The sequence below is a fragment of the Telmatherina bonti genome, assembly GCF_933228915.1.
Source record: "Telmatherina bonti genome assembly, chromosome: 23".
Classification (NCBI taxonomy): Eukaryota; Metazoa; Chordata; class Actinopteri; order Atheriniformes; family Telmatherinidae; genus Telmatherina; species Telmatherina bonti.
In genome coordinates, this window is record NC_136632.1 from 17256173 (window position 1) to 17271460 (window position 15288).

General features: G+C 40.2%; 1 protein-coding gene across 2 annotated transcripts; it reads right to left on the reverse strand.

Moving 5' to 3' along the window:
* Nucleotides 1-698: 698 nt before the first annotated feature.
* On the reverse strand, nt 699-14655 carry LOC306773539 (protein mono-ADP-ribosyltransferase PARP12). 2 transcript variants are annotated; one of them, XM_079263392.1, is made up of 12 exons: nt 14288-14655; nt 12437-12572; nt 11636-12332; nt 11493-11543; nt 11278-11404; nt 11019-11184; nt 7995-8115; nt 7819-7915; nt 6805-6877; nt 4743-4873; nt 4009-4160; nt 699-3421 (listed from the first exon to the last, which is right to left on the reverse strand). In XM_079263392.1, the coding sequence occupies exons 1-12, from the start codon at nt 14626-14628 to the stop codon at nt 2778-2780; spliced, it is 2736 nt and encodes a 911-aa protein (XP_079119518.1). In that variant the 5' UTR covers nt 14629-14655; the 3' UTR covers nt 699-2777. The 2 variants fall into 2 exon arrangements, with proteins under 2 accessions (XP_079119518.1, XP_079119517.1); XM_079263391.1 differs by having other exon boundaries at nt 7995-8118.
* Between the last annotated feature and the right edge of the window lie 633 nt (nt 14656-15288).

Consider the following 15288-nt stretch of genomic DNA (forward strand, 5'->3'; position numbering starts at 1 on the left):
GCCACCATGAGCACGCATCAGACAGGAAGTGGCTGCTTAGGCTGGTTAATGTCAGTGCATATTTACTGCCATCGGGTGGGCTGTCGCATCCTGCAGGGCACAGCTGCATTTCCCATAGGACAGCTCCATCTTAATGGCTTGCACAGACATAATGAAGCCGGGGATGCAGATAAAAGGATACAGTGGAAATGAGAGCCAAATCTTTTTTCACTCTGGGACTTGTCCCTTTCTAATCTAATGTACAGTGGGAACTTTTCATTTTCAAAAGACAAAAGGAAATAAATTCTCTAGATGATGATATACAGTAATTTTATCTCCCCCAACACAGACATCCGTGCTGGAGGTTGTAAACATATTAGGTTTCCAAACCAGTGACTGTCAGTCAGGAACATATGGAGCCTGAGTGAACATCTCGTCTTCTCATCATACAACACTGTACCGTCAGACCCTCGGCCTCAGGTCCTGAGAGGCTGCTCAGTGTAGCTGAAAAGCCCATCCTCTTTCCAAGACATGCATTATTAATGCTTGCTGGCAGTCTGAGGTGGTCTACGCGGTCATGCCCAGACCCAGGGAATCTGAGGATAATCAGTTCTTTGTTGATGCACCAGTTTTGCCACAGAAGCCTTTAGATTTGTCGTAATCAATCAAACCCAAGCTCAAATAATGAAACTTTATTTTGAACACACAAGATAGGATACATTAAAAACACAATTGGCAGCAAATTTTGACAAGTTTGTATCAAATCAGAAAAAAACAAAAAAAAAGAACAATAAATGACACAATGAGCCATGTACCTTCAGAGGTTCGGCTCATCCCTGACTGTGGATGGTTTTCTCCTTAAGGCATTTGTGCATTTATTGAGGCTTTAAAAAACACATGAATCACCTACCTATTATCTACCTACATGACAGATCTTCTGGACATTTGTGGTCCAACTTGAGTAGAACTTAGCGTTAAAATCAAGAAGTGATCGTGCACAGAAAACTGTCCATACAATGCCAACACACTTGCTGAAATCCTGAACATATTTCTGTTGCAGCAACATGGATTTAATAAACAAACTTGGTCAAAATTGGCAACAAATAAGGAAACAAACTAAAAGGAGGTTAAATCCACAGAAGTGAGATCGGCTCCAGAGTCAGCAAAGCATCTTAACGTTCAGCTATTCAGCTTAAATGCTCTGAATGAAGCCAGTTTGAGATTTTAAACATGTGTAGTAAAGCTAAACACAGTGCCCATTATATCCATTATCACAGAATAAAAGCACAGCAGGTGTTTGGCAAGTAGACAGGGATCATTCTGCGAGTCTAACGTCTTATATCAGAGGAAGAACCGGCATTGATCATTTCTTAAAATCTTCTCTTCATTTCACAAGGAAGCTTGACTTCACTGCTGCTGGCTTTTTCCGTTTCACTTCTGAGACGTACTTAAAAGACAGAGATAATCAGCATCGGAAGACCGAGCAAAAGGTGAAAAACGAAAAGGAAAAAAGCCAAAGAGCATTTACTTAAAAATGAAACAGTTAAGCAATCAATATGACCCTCGCTCTGAGGGTAAACGCACAAAAAAAGTGATTTGTAGTGATTTGGATAGTCGTGCAACATCTGAAATATTGTGCAAAGAAAATAATCTCGCGGACATCTAAGAAAGATTGTTTATGTTTACTGGGTTATGAAATAGTTTTGATTGAGAGGGGAACAAAACGAGTTGTTTTCTCCTCCATAGTTCATTAAAAGCTTTTGCTGCGTCTGTTGCGCCTCTTTAATGTGTTGTAAAGTCAGAAATGTAACTAAAAAGAGCAGAAAGTACAAACTGGTGACGCGAAGCAGCGCGTAATCGTCTGTTCGAGACCTGATTGTTGAGCTCAGGGTTTTCTCGACGCAGCAGCTGGTGTCATACACGTTTGTTGGTGCTGTTGCTTTCTTTTTTTTTTTTTCTTTTTTAATTCCGTAAGTACATTTTTAGTACTTCTCCCCCAATGACATCATGACATTATAGATGTCATGGAAAACGGTAAGCCGTGATCAGCTAGGTGCATCTCGCCCAAAAGCAGTTATTCATTACTTGTTTCCTGAGCTGACACACCCACTGTCGTGGTTACCCGATGTGTTACGAACCGTTTCCAAGCAGAATGGCGCTTAGAAAGAGTCGATATTTTGTTGCGCCCTGTCACACACGTTACGCATGCGGACGTCGTGGACTCTGAGGGGACAATAGGGAGCAACGTTCAGCTCTCCATGTTCCCCTTTGTGTTCACACTGTACATCAAATCAGCTACATTCAGGAGACCTGGGCTGTTTGTGTGTGTGTGTGTGTGTGTGTGTGTGTGTGTGTGTGTGTAGGGTGATGATTTATCAAAAATACATGATACATAAAACGAAGATTCCCAGAGTCCGTTAACGCTTTTAGCAACAATTACAGTTTTATAATGAATTTTCTTTTCATCCGTTCATGAAGAAAGTAAGTAAAGTGTAATAACATGAACTTCTACTGGGAAGTTTAGAAAATAAAAACTGAGAAGACATCTTAAATAGGTTAACGGTTTAGGTGGGTTTACCAAAGTGACTCGAATATCTGCTATTTTCTAATGCTTTCAAACTGAACCACAGATGGTTTAATCACACCAGATGAAGGGTCTATTATCATTGGTCTACAGCAGTTACTTGTTTTTATACCAATCTGCTTTAAATCAGGACATGACTATTTGTTGTGATATTCGTAAATGATTGAGATCTTTCGGATATTAACATCAGCAAAGATTTTTTCCAGCTTTGTCACTAAGATATGATGCAGGAATCAGATTGCTTCTTCTGTGGTTTCCCTGAGAGTGTCTTGTAGGATTGGGGGGTTTGGTTTACGGAGCTGGTTCGGTGCAGGGTAGGAGATGTGCTGCGTTGGTACGACGATGTGCTCGGTTGGTAACTTGATGTACTTGGTTGATGTGACGATGGGCTGGATAGGTATGATATACCTGGTTGATACGACGCTGTGGTGGACAGATAGGATGATGTGCTTGGTTTGTGCAAAGAATAGCTGTGTTGGTAAGGTGACACGCTGGCCTGGACTGGGGTTGTACTGCTTGCATACACTGGCGGAGCCGGTTTTGGTGTTGCCTGTGTTTGTACTGATGCTGACGCACCGCTGACTATGTTAACAAGCGGGTGAGTGGTTTTGTACTGTAGAAGGTATTCAGGATAGATCTGGTGCTTCTCAAAAATAACAAATATGGAAGGGTCTATGACATCATTCACGCAGCTGTCGAAGAAGTTTATGTCTCCTCCATCCTTGGAAGGAGGCCGGCGGTACTCAGAGGACCCTTTAGTGTAGCTTCCAACCAGCACCCGTGAGATGAACATTGTTTTGACATCAGAGTCATCTGTGTAATTGTGGGAGTATTTGGCATCCCGGGCAAAGTAACTACCTAGTGTTGGAAACAGAAAGAGGTAATTATTTAAAATAAATAAATAAATAAATAAAAAAATAAAAATAAAAAAAAAAAATAATAAAACACTTTAATTTGGACAAACATTGCTACTAAGCAACAATCTCCAGGAAAGAAAAATGAAGCCACTTAAAAGTGCACAATGCTGGTGGTGGTACTATTATAGATAAATTAAATGAATTACAGAAATATCTGGAACATTTTACATTTGGAGGTCGTGGAGAAGTTGAATTATCTTGACAATTCAGTAAAATGGATACTAAATAGCACATTGTTGTTGTTGTGTTTTTTAAAAAAAAATTAAACTATTTTAAATTTTTTTTAAGGAGTCGCTTATTCATTTAAAAATATAACTGAGTTGGTTGATGATTATTATTTCCCATTTAAAAGGATGCAAAATGATAATACAAGTTCCTCAAATAGGAATAAATATCTCATGATCCTTTTTTGTTTATTTTTTATATTGGAATAAGCTCAGATTGACTTCCAAGTGCTTAATTCAGTTCAGTTACAACTTTATCTACCTGATAGGCTATTGACTAATCATAAACATTTCATCAGCTCACCTTTCCCAAAAGCAGTGCCGTTAACCCCACAGATCCTCCAGTCAAAGTTGTTAAGGCAGATGGCGTCCACGTATTTGGAGTTTGTGCCATGAAAAAGTTGCTTTTCTGTCACATCGCACCCTCCATTGTTATTCTTCATCAGATTTTTCTGCCTGTAATAAAGAGACGCATATCTTTAAACTTACATGTCAGTGATTTTCAACTTTTTTTTTGTTAAGTCAGTAAGAAAAGATATAAAAATTTACATCTTAGAATTCTGTCTCATCTCAAAGTTTTAACCAAGGATCTCATTTAAAAAGGCTCATCTTTGGTCTGATTAGAATTCAGATGCAAGTCCAGATTTGACCCAGCATCTCATCTCATCTTCCCATTTGGCATTTTTTTCTATGAATTCTGACTCATGAGCTCAAGATTATAAACATGGATCTCAAAATTGCCACCAAACATCTCATCCCTCAGCTCTGATTCATTTTAGTCATTCATTTCTTTAAAACCTGCTTTATTTTATTCTTTGTAACCAGAATGTCACACACACTTTGAGTAACTACTGCTCCCAGCTGCCACCAGCTGAGGCACAGAGTTCTGTGCAACTCATTTAAATGTCCTTGTCTCTGAAAATGAGCTTCTTGTAACAGAAAAAAACCTTAATTCATTTTCATAAGCCTTTAATATGTTATCTAGACACATTAGAGCTTTTCCTGTGTTTGGTTTGCAAACCTAAATCGCATACATACCACTGAAAGACTTCCCAGAGGGCTTTGTTCTGAATCCTCTCAAGACGTATAATGTCAAATCCCCTCATGGTTGTACAGAAGAGAGCTTTAATTGCCTTGAATTCATTTGAAGTCCGTGTAACGGAGACTTTCTGGAAAACACAGAAACATGAAATGCTTTCAGTAACAACCACTTAAGAGGAAACAGAAATATGAACATATTCTTTCAAGGCAATAAACAGAGGTGTGATTGGATCATAATCTACTTATATGCATCCTGAACACACTTCTCTACATCACATTTTAGAAGCTACACTATTAAAGTCAGACCCTGTCAGAAAAAGCAACATTTTCACAACTTCAGGCTAAAATAAACACATCAGTTAGCTTATGTGTGGTGTCGCTGCCTCTGTGCAAAGTTCAGTGCAGTTTTTGTTCACAAAACCTCCATTGTTTAATATGAATCAGCAAATAATGGTTTTTGTCATCATTTCTTTCAGTTCAGCCTTTTAAGCCACGCTTTGGCTCCCCGTGCCATCTGGGATGTGAAGTACAACACAGATGTCAGTTTAAGGAGAGACTTGTGACCTTAGTGATGAATATAATGCCTCTTCAGCACCGTTTTCTAAACGTACAGTCCTCACAAGTTGCCTGGTCACAACATGATGAATACAGAACCAATCCCAACACATTTTGTATGATACCATGCTTTATTGCTGCTGAAACAGAATTCTCAATTGTAGTAATATGAAGGTGTAACGCTGTATTTATTATCAAGGGAACAAAGCAGAGGTGGAAATTCCTGGTCTAGGAAGTAAAAGTCCTTTCCGGCAGCTGTTTTCAGACAAGTCACCAAACGAGCTGAATTTAATGAGCAGAGTTTATTTGCCAGGTAAACGAGCCTGTTTGTGAAAAAACCTGTTCTAAATGAGAAGGTAGATCCAAAAAACATGGCAGGACTTTTACTTTCTGGACCAGGAATTGCCACCTCTGGAACTAAGACACACAAATTCCTGATTAAAAACATCCCATAATGGACAGAAATAAATAAAACAGAAAAATACAATTTAAATAAATGCTCAAATCCTCATATAAATGCAAATAAAGTAAGGGAGTGTCTGCATTTCACAGTTTCTTGGGTTTGAGGTCACAATAGCAGTATATAGCAGGTTCCTATCTATTATTAGCAATACTAATTACACAAACATGACAAGAATTTATAGCCGTTGCCTTGAAGCGTGAACAAAGTCCCATAATGAAAGAAATTCAGTCCAGCAGTGTAATGGCGAGAATGGTGAGTTGTCTTGTGTTCTTCTGCAGACTGTGGTCCCTTGTTAGGTGTGTTCATGAGCAGATATTTGGAAACACCCGAGTGGCTAACTGCGTGGGTGAACTGTTTCACGTGGAGTCCTTGTGATGTTCTGTGTGTCGTATGGATGTCGTCAGTGGTGTAACGGTCCTTCAAGAAGTGGGTATACACTCAAATTTTTGCCATTTTTCTTTTTTCAAAAAACAAAAAAAAAAGTTGTCCAGAAAGACACTGTTTCAGAAAAAGTGACATGTAATGCTACTCTAGTTCAGTTTACCCCAAAACTCCATCAGTAAATTTTCTCCTCTTTGGTTTCAGGGAAGAAGAGATGTCAAATAACTAGGAGACAGGCTCATAGACATACATACATACATCTTCATTATGTCTATGTTCAGGATAACGTTAACGCAGCTGATGGCGAACTGTACCAGTATAGTGGTGCAGTTAGGTAAAATGTAGGTACATGTGTAGGGATGTTTGTAATTGTAAAAGCATCACAGGGGGTTCAGAAGTGGGTATAGTCAATGCTGACTAAAAGAGAGGTGAGTGGGTATATTTCATACGCCCATGTATACTGTGGACTACACAACTGGGTGTAATGATAAGTAGGGGGTTTAAATACACTGAAAAAGACATTTAAAACACTAAGTGACCACTTTTCTCATATCCCCAAAAGAAAGGGGCCCAACATTTAATATCGGAAAGCAACAAAAAGGGTTAGAGCTAAGAGAAAGAATTGGGAATGGGATTTTAGATGCCGTGCGCTTATAATACCGAGAATCCTGTTTGGGGAATCTGTGTCTTGTCCCAGTTGTCTGGCAGAGGAGTAGATTGTATCTGAGGCTTTCTGCAGACAAAAAAGGTTTGGGATTAGTTTTAATCATACAATACTATACAACTTTATTTGTAACGCACTTTAAAAATAACAATGTTGACCAAAGTGCCACATTGTGGGGTGTTAAAAAAAAAAACAACCAAAAAAACAGAATAAATAACATCCACAATGACAATTTTAAAAGAATTACATTCATCGAAAAGCAATCAAAAATAAAAGCAATCAAATTAAAACATTCGAAATAAAATCAAAAATCAACTTATTGTTAACTTAATTATGTATTAATGCATAAATATATGCCAATATTGCCGTCTCTAACTTATTTCTCCTTTTTTCCGCAGGTCTTCCTGATTAAGTGCAGTTGTACACGTTGTTCTGTCTTTCCTGTCGTCTCCACCCCAACCACTAAAGGCAGATGGCTGCCCTCCCTGACCCGGGTTCTGCCGGAGGTTTTCTCCCTGTTCAAGGGAGTTTTTCCTTCCCACTGTCGCCGTGTGCATGCTCAGGATGGGGGATTGGATCGAAGTCATGACTCGATGCAATCAGTTGGTTTCTATAATAGGATATGTATGAATTGGCTCAAAATGATGTGGATGTTGATTCGTGTATGCAAAGTGCCCTGTGACAACATTGTTGTGAAGTGGGGCTATACAAATAAAGTTGAATTGAATTAATTACTTTAGAGAAATTTTTTTTGTTTTATAAGAAAAACAAAAGAAAAAAACAACTTCTTCAAAACCCCTGCATTTCAGGTCAATCCAGTAAACAATATTTAATAACATTTTCCAGCTATAACTGACACGAAGACTGTTTTTCCTTTGTAAAACAAGTTTTCAAACATTTTCAATTATTATTATTAGAAATGAGAAGGTATTACATTTGCATGCAAAATATTTGTATCTTTGTATATTGTATGCTGCATATTATAACTTTGTATATCTTTGATTCCTTACCTCACTCTCTTTTCTCTAACCTCTGCAGCCGAGACAAAGCGAGGACGTCGACACACGACCCTTTTAGTACCGTAGTGCTTGTTGGTTTGGATCATGTCTGAGAGGAAAAGCATGTTGTCTGGAATAAATAAACAGTACTGCTTTACTTAGCATGGCTTTAAAGGAAGGCAACTTACCCTGGAAGCTAAGCGAATACGTCTGTGATCCAGCGTTGAACTCCACCACATCTTTGTCATCGTCCAGGAACTTCTGCTCCAGCTTTGTGCTGTCGATGTCCACTGGTTTGTGCCCACCGCTCTGCTACACAACACCGGTTTCCGCGTTAATAGGTGGACAAAATAAAGGTAATACTTAACTTCTAACTGCCTGATGCAGGATTTATACATATAGATGAATCTGGAGGGTGGGGATGATTGGTGCAAGATTAGATTGAATCTTTTCTATTCCTCTATTCTTGCATCTTTTCTATTCCTCATCTCAGTCTCAGTGGCATTAAAAAAACTTAATTCTCAAATGAAACTATTTCAATAGTGTGACAGATTCAAGTCCTTTGCCTCCGACTGAACATCTCGGAGATGCCAGGGCTCAGGCTGTGTACAGGCTGGATGGCAGCTTCACTGTCTTAAAGATTTGGATTTTTTTAATCTGTGCGCTGTATACTAAGTGGCTGAGGCAAGAATACGGCATGAAAAAGATACAGATATTCCAGCATTTCTTAAACTTCGGTCGCTGTCAGTTTAATAAAGTTAGCTAGACAGTTGGTGGGAGTTGTAGATAGGGATGAGGTGATCCAAAAACCTCCTTTCCTTCTTATTAATAACACTATTTAAATACCATGGTGGTTACAGCAGTATGTAGGCTCGTGGCAAGCCTCGGAAATTTCAGTGAAACTGTGGTACAGCAGCCATTTTTAGCCCAGATCAGCTCTACTGGCTTTCCTCACTGAGGCATCCTGTCAGCATGAATATTCTCAGTGAAACTCTCAGCTGCCGCAGCCTTTTTTCTTTCACTTCGCTGTTTGTGAGCATGTGTCGCTGCAAACCAAGAGCTCAAACTGTGGTTGTTGCGTCCAAATGCAACTCTGGTCCTCGACGACCGCAGGCCTGCAAGTTTTCAAGAGTTCATCAACCAAAGACATGTTCAGACTGGTGCAGAGTTTTATGTCAAGATCTGTACAAGTCTGCTAATAAGTCTGCTGCCCTCGAAGGCCAGAGTTGCCTTCCGGCCTAGAAGAACTAAGCAAATATGTATAATACCAGCAAAGTGGAAATGGTGGGACTACCATGTCTGTTTAAGGGGGGATTCATATTGAATGTGCCGCTAGACTTCGTCTGATTGGAGGCTCCACTTCTTAAACAAACTGGACTTTTTAAAAGTTTGTGTTTCACTCTCCACCACAGGCAAAAAAATATGGATCTGCATCAGATCACAGTGGTCTCTGGTTGATCAAAACTTTATTAGTATAGCACTTTTCATAGAAAAGCATATCCAAGTGCTTAAAGTGGAACTATTTTGTGCATTTCAGGCTAATTTAGTTTTATTTCTGAGACCAGAAGGGCTGGGATTGATCGAGGCTGTCAGATCAGCCTGTGGGCAAAACGAGTGGATTGAGACTCTTCTGCATTAAGCCCCGCCTCCCGCCACTGCACTACATCGGGAGCGCGCACCGCAACTGCTTTCGCCGTCATTGTAACATCTCATAAACCGAACGATTAGGCTAATATGAACTCAATAAAAAAAACAAAATACAATGTTAACACATAGCATACAGTCCTACATGTTGGAACCTGAATCAGACCCTAAAAACAAAGTGGAAAACAGCAACCCACAGCAACGAATGCAGCAGGATGTCTCTCTTTGGTAAACTCACCAGCCATCGTTGGAAATAACTTTATCCCACGTTTTCCACCCGCCTGATGTATTTGTACATGCCCTTGTTAACCAGTAGAAGGTGTAGGAGCCATAGTATAAATCATGAATGTCTGCGAATATGCTGATGTGTGCAGGCTTGATTGGCACTTGGGTGGAGGGTGTCACTTTGGGTGTGAACGCACACATTACAAATAGTTGTACTCACCTGAGCGCATTGTTTTGGCTGTGAGAATGCAGAAGTGGGGTGAGCTCGGGAGTGAACTTTTTGTTGACTAATTATTGCGGCTAAATGTCCAACGCCATTATCTACTTAGCCGCTGCAGGCTAAACACAGTTAGATGTTTTTGCTCTGCATATTGTTTGTACATTGTAATTTATTTAAAGTAATTATAAAAATAAACAAACGCAATAAGGAGAACATACATCTTTGCGCGTCATCAATATCTCCCGTGTTTAGCCTGCAGCGGCTAAGTAGATAATGGCGTTGGACATTTAGCCGCAATAGAAGGTAACCAATCACCGAACCTTATCCCCCATGACGTCACAAGGATTTCCAAGTAGAAAAAACTCTCTAAAACGATGCGTTTTTCGTCGCCATGGAAACCGAACGGAGAGCGTGCTGGAACTCAAACTCAAACTCAAACATGCATTTAGGTGATAAAAAACGGTGCCGTTCACATGTCTGATGAGGATTCAACACTGTAACACTGTAGAAAGCTCAGAAAACTCCAAATACCATCATAGCACCCCTTTAATAACATAAAAATAAAAACAGTTTCACACTCAAAAACACACACGCACGTTAAACACACACGCACACAACCCAACCCTTCCCCTGACCATGAATGCCAAAATAAAAGCTTATAACTTCAGGATTCTGCCATCTGTATCTGGCTTTTTTTCTTTAACTTTGACCCAAAGTTCTTCCATGTAAGTCATTTCTCCTGTCCAGAGCCGTCTATAATTCCACATTCGTGTGTGTTTTAGTTGTGTTTACCCATTGTGCCATGCACTAAACCCACAATGCACTTTGTTTTACACTTCCTGCATTTGGTTCGCTTGAAGCAGACAGAGACCTGAGTTCGCTATTTTGATCCGAATCAGAATTCATTTGCATATGCACTATACCCCACACACACAAAGTGGACTTTCTGAGCAAACGGACCAGGATTTGACTTAAAAAGGCTGATGTGAATGCGTCGTAACAGGCTTTTGAGCCCATGGCATGAGAAGTTGTCATTTCAGAGATGTACCATCAGGGTATGTTCACACACAGCAGTAATACATCACAGGATATATAAGTATAAAAAAAAACTGTAGTTACTCACATTTGAAGAGTACAGGTTCCACTTCCCAAACTCATCCTGCCAGTACCAAAGCCATTCAGTAGTGAGGATGAAGTCCGGCTTCACCAGAGAGTTTACAGTTGCGAGCCGCCGTACTTTATTCTCTCCGCAGGTCATTGTGTCAAAATGCACCGGAGGGTTGCTGCTACTAAACACAATGATATGAGAAGCTGTTTGCATACTTTATTCATGAGGTTATGCCATGATAGTTCCACCAAACAACGGGAAGTTAGTGAAGTACCTGTATGCGTTTTTGGGATCACAGTAGTCTCTCTCAATCGTCTCATTACTCGGCAAGTTGGTCCACCAATCGCCTTCCTGGACCTCCCATCTGTACGGCATCTTATCATGAGCTTTAGTGCATCGCTCTGAAAAACACATCAGTTAAAAGTCAAATTCAGCTCATGACATCTGACGGCGACAAAATCCTTTTTAATGACAGTAACAACTGCTCACCCTCGTTTCTACAGTATCCTTTAATGAAAAACATGCAAATCTCCGTTTTATCTAGAAAAAAAGAAAGTACAGCATGAAGCATGTTTGTTTTTTTTTTACACAAGCCACCAGCTGCTGCTTCTTCTTTTTATAAGAAAATTTACCTCTAACAGCAGCAGCGATCTCACCGACTGATCCCGTTCGTTTAAACTGCTGATTGTTGCCGCCTCTCCCTTTTACAGCTGCTGGAGTCCGACTCCGATTTCGTCTCCGCCGCTTGCCTTGATCCCCGTCGTTGCTCGCAACATCGCTGGCACAGACAGACACGTCGCTGCTGGAAGAGTAATGGTGCTGGCGCTCGTCCTGACTCAATCCATTGCTGGTGTACAAGTCTAAGCCGTCAATGTCAGACAAGAGGTCGGTGAGGGAGTGGTCTTGTGGCTGCTGAGTACAACTGCCCAGGTTTCCTCCTCTTCCTCTGTTGCCCCTGCCGTTTCCACCTCGCCCTCTTCCTCTCCCTCTGTACCACTGCTTCTGTTGCAAATTCAGATGAAATTCACCGTTTGCATCGGCATTGCTAGCAGCACCGGAGTGGTTGCCTCTTCGGCCTCTACCACGCCCATTGCCAAAGGGCTTCAGCGCTCTTTTATTTGCGTAAACAGACCTCAACGAGGGAATGAGGGTGACAGGAACACCTTTACCATGGAGGATTTTTAATATCTGGAAAGCATGAAAATCATGGTTTTTCCAGCAGCTGCAGTCATGGCTCAGGTATTCCTCACAGATATGGAGTCTCTCGCAAGCCGCACCACTCTGACACCGGCCAAACTCCCCGTCACCGTTGTTGTAGTCGTAGCATATCTGAAAAAAAAAAGATGTGAGAGTAAATTTAAGTGATCTAAAAGGTGATGCAAAAGGAGAAATAGCACATTATTGGATGATGTAGGGTTTGTGATCAGACTTACAGAAGGCAGGAGTGTGAAGTCGTTCTGCACCAGCAGCGTGCAAAGCTCCATCCTGCCCAGATTCTCCAGCTCATGCTCCCTCAGCAGCAGTTGATTGTGATCAGAGTGCAAGTCATGGGAGAAGCTGCAGACTCTTCTGTTATCATAAAGCGCACAAACCGTAGCTTAGTCGTGACAGTGATCAAACATGGCTTCTCAAAACATGGTTTGTAAATTATACTTAGAACGGACACACTTTTGATAAATGTGAAAGCATTTTTTGGCATATGCAAAGTCACTTAGTTTCACTGTTTGAAAGTACAATTTGAAAAGCAGATATTACATAGAAGTGAGTACCATATAGCTCTGTCATAAAGTTAGGGTGCGGTTAGAAATGGATCACAGGTATTTGGGATAACCAGGTTATAAAACATAAGCAATTAGTTAATATTTTAAAATTGTATGATGTATTTCTCCTGCTGTGTTCATGTTTTGTTTTCTGTAACTGTTTTCATCTTAAAAGGTTTTAAGGCGTTTTAATTCCATTTTATTCCCACCAAAAATAAAAGTCTGACTTGTGACGAGGCGTTTTTCCATCACAAGAGCAAAGTCCATGTTGATTCTGATGAAAAGCAGCAGCAATTTAAGCTTTCGTAACAGAAAGCCAAGCATACATAGATCACAGCTGCAATTTCTTGGTTTAACGCAGGTAATATTAAAAGATTGTTTTTACCTGAAACTAATATTCCTGTGGAAATAATAAAAGAAAACTTCCATAAGGCTTTGTATAAATTATTCAAGAATGATAACTCATAAAAATTCACCTTAATTTAGATGTTTTACACTTAGACTTTATTGCAAATATTTTACAAATAAAATAAACTAGCATAAACCAAGTGTCCTTTGTTAAATTTAAAAAATTCCACATTTGCATTTTAGGTCATAGTTGATCAAATAGTGCAGCAAACAAATGCTATAAAATTGCACATGACACCACACACACCTATCACGTACTGGTGGTGACATTACAGCAGAATGAGAATCCTAACTTCCTTAAAAATGTCTTTCTGCAGGTGCTCCACTTGATTGTCAGCTTTGTTTTTCTTGAAGATGTTAAAGGTTGTCTGGTTTTTCCTGTTAAGGTTCAACAGCTATTATCTCTCTCTTTCTATACACACACAAACACGCGCGCGCGCGCGCGCACACACACACACACACACACACACACACACACACATTTATATCTATTTATCTATATCAATCTATATCTATATACATATATATATGTATATATATAGTCTAAATAAGATTCTAACAAAGAAAGTAATTATAATATGTTAATGTTTCCAGAGGGCATACAGAATAGGGTGTTTCTCTGGCTCTTGGATAGGTTCAACCTAACGCCCCTAATGCCAGCTCGGCCATCTTGTGCTAACCGTGGCATTCTGAGCATGGTAGACTTCCTTGTTAGCTAATTTTCTGACCTGAAGACAAGCAACCGGACAAGTTTTCAATAGCTTCGAATTACTAACATCCACTTTACTTTAACTCTAAATGTAACTGAATAGGTAGCACTTCTTCAAATTCTTCATTAAACATGTGGAGGGTCATCTTTTTTCTTGTTAGCTTCTCTGAAACTGTTCGATTCGGTTCAGCTGGGTTTTCCCAGCAGTACTTGAACGCACCGAAGTCAGAACCTACTGTCAAATTTAACTTTGACGCCAGATTTAAATGTGACAGATTCCCTTATTAATGAATAATTTGATATAAAGATATATATAAAAACAATTGTTATTTCGAAAATTAAATAACCCTCTCAAAACTACCTCAGCACTATAACTCTGGGCCCAACCACCACAAAAACATGTTTACCTCTGACAGGATCCACTGAAGAGGAAATTTTTACACAGGTGTAGCGCTCTGCATGTCCCCAAACAGTCTTTGATTCGGCACAACTTCAGATTTGTCCTAGCCACAACTTTCTGCTGTCCATTTACGGAACACAAGGCAAACTTCCTTTGGTTACAAATGGCCTGATTCGTGGAGTCACCGGGGAAAAGATTGTACTTCAAGTCATCAGCTTCAACTGCTCCTTGGTTGGCGCAGATAAACTCGAATATTGTGGACTCCATGCTGTTTCTGCGTGCTCCTCCACCTGAAACAGCAGCTGCTAGCACGAGCTGTTTAAAGGAGGAGGAAATGTTTGCTATCATTTCTGATTATTGGAAACCGAAACTTAACTTGATTTATCCGGTATGCTTCTGCAATAACTGTATTGTCCGCTTGGGGGCGACACCGTGTTACATGACTTCAGACTTCGGTGATGTGAGCCATAGACATTATTCATTCATTCATTCATTCATTTTCCGAACCGCTTATTCCAATTCAGGGTCGCGGGGAAGCTGGAGCCTATCCCAGCTGGCTTTGGGCGACAGGCAGGGTACACCCTGGACAGCTCGCCAGTCGATTGCAGGGCCACACACACAGAGAGAGACGAACAACCACACTCACGCTCACACTCACTCCTAGGGGCAATTTAGAGTAACCAATTAACCTATCATGCATGTCTTTGGAAGGTGGGAGGAAGCCGGAGTACCCGGAGAGAACCCACGCATACACGGGGAGAACATGCAAACTCCACACAGAAAGGCCACTGACCAAACCAGCCAAGGATCGAACCAGTGACCTTCTTGCTGTGAGGCCACAGTGCAGCCCCCATAGACATTAATTAAGCGTAAATACTCTTTATTAATGTCTATGATGTGAGCGGAGTTTATTTTTAACCTCATAACTTGAATAATTTTAGCTGACACTTGTGAAAAAAAATTAACTATTAGCTTGCAGTGCTTTTCAGAATTATTCCTCATCACACA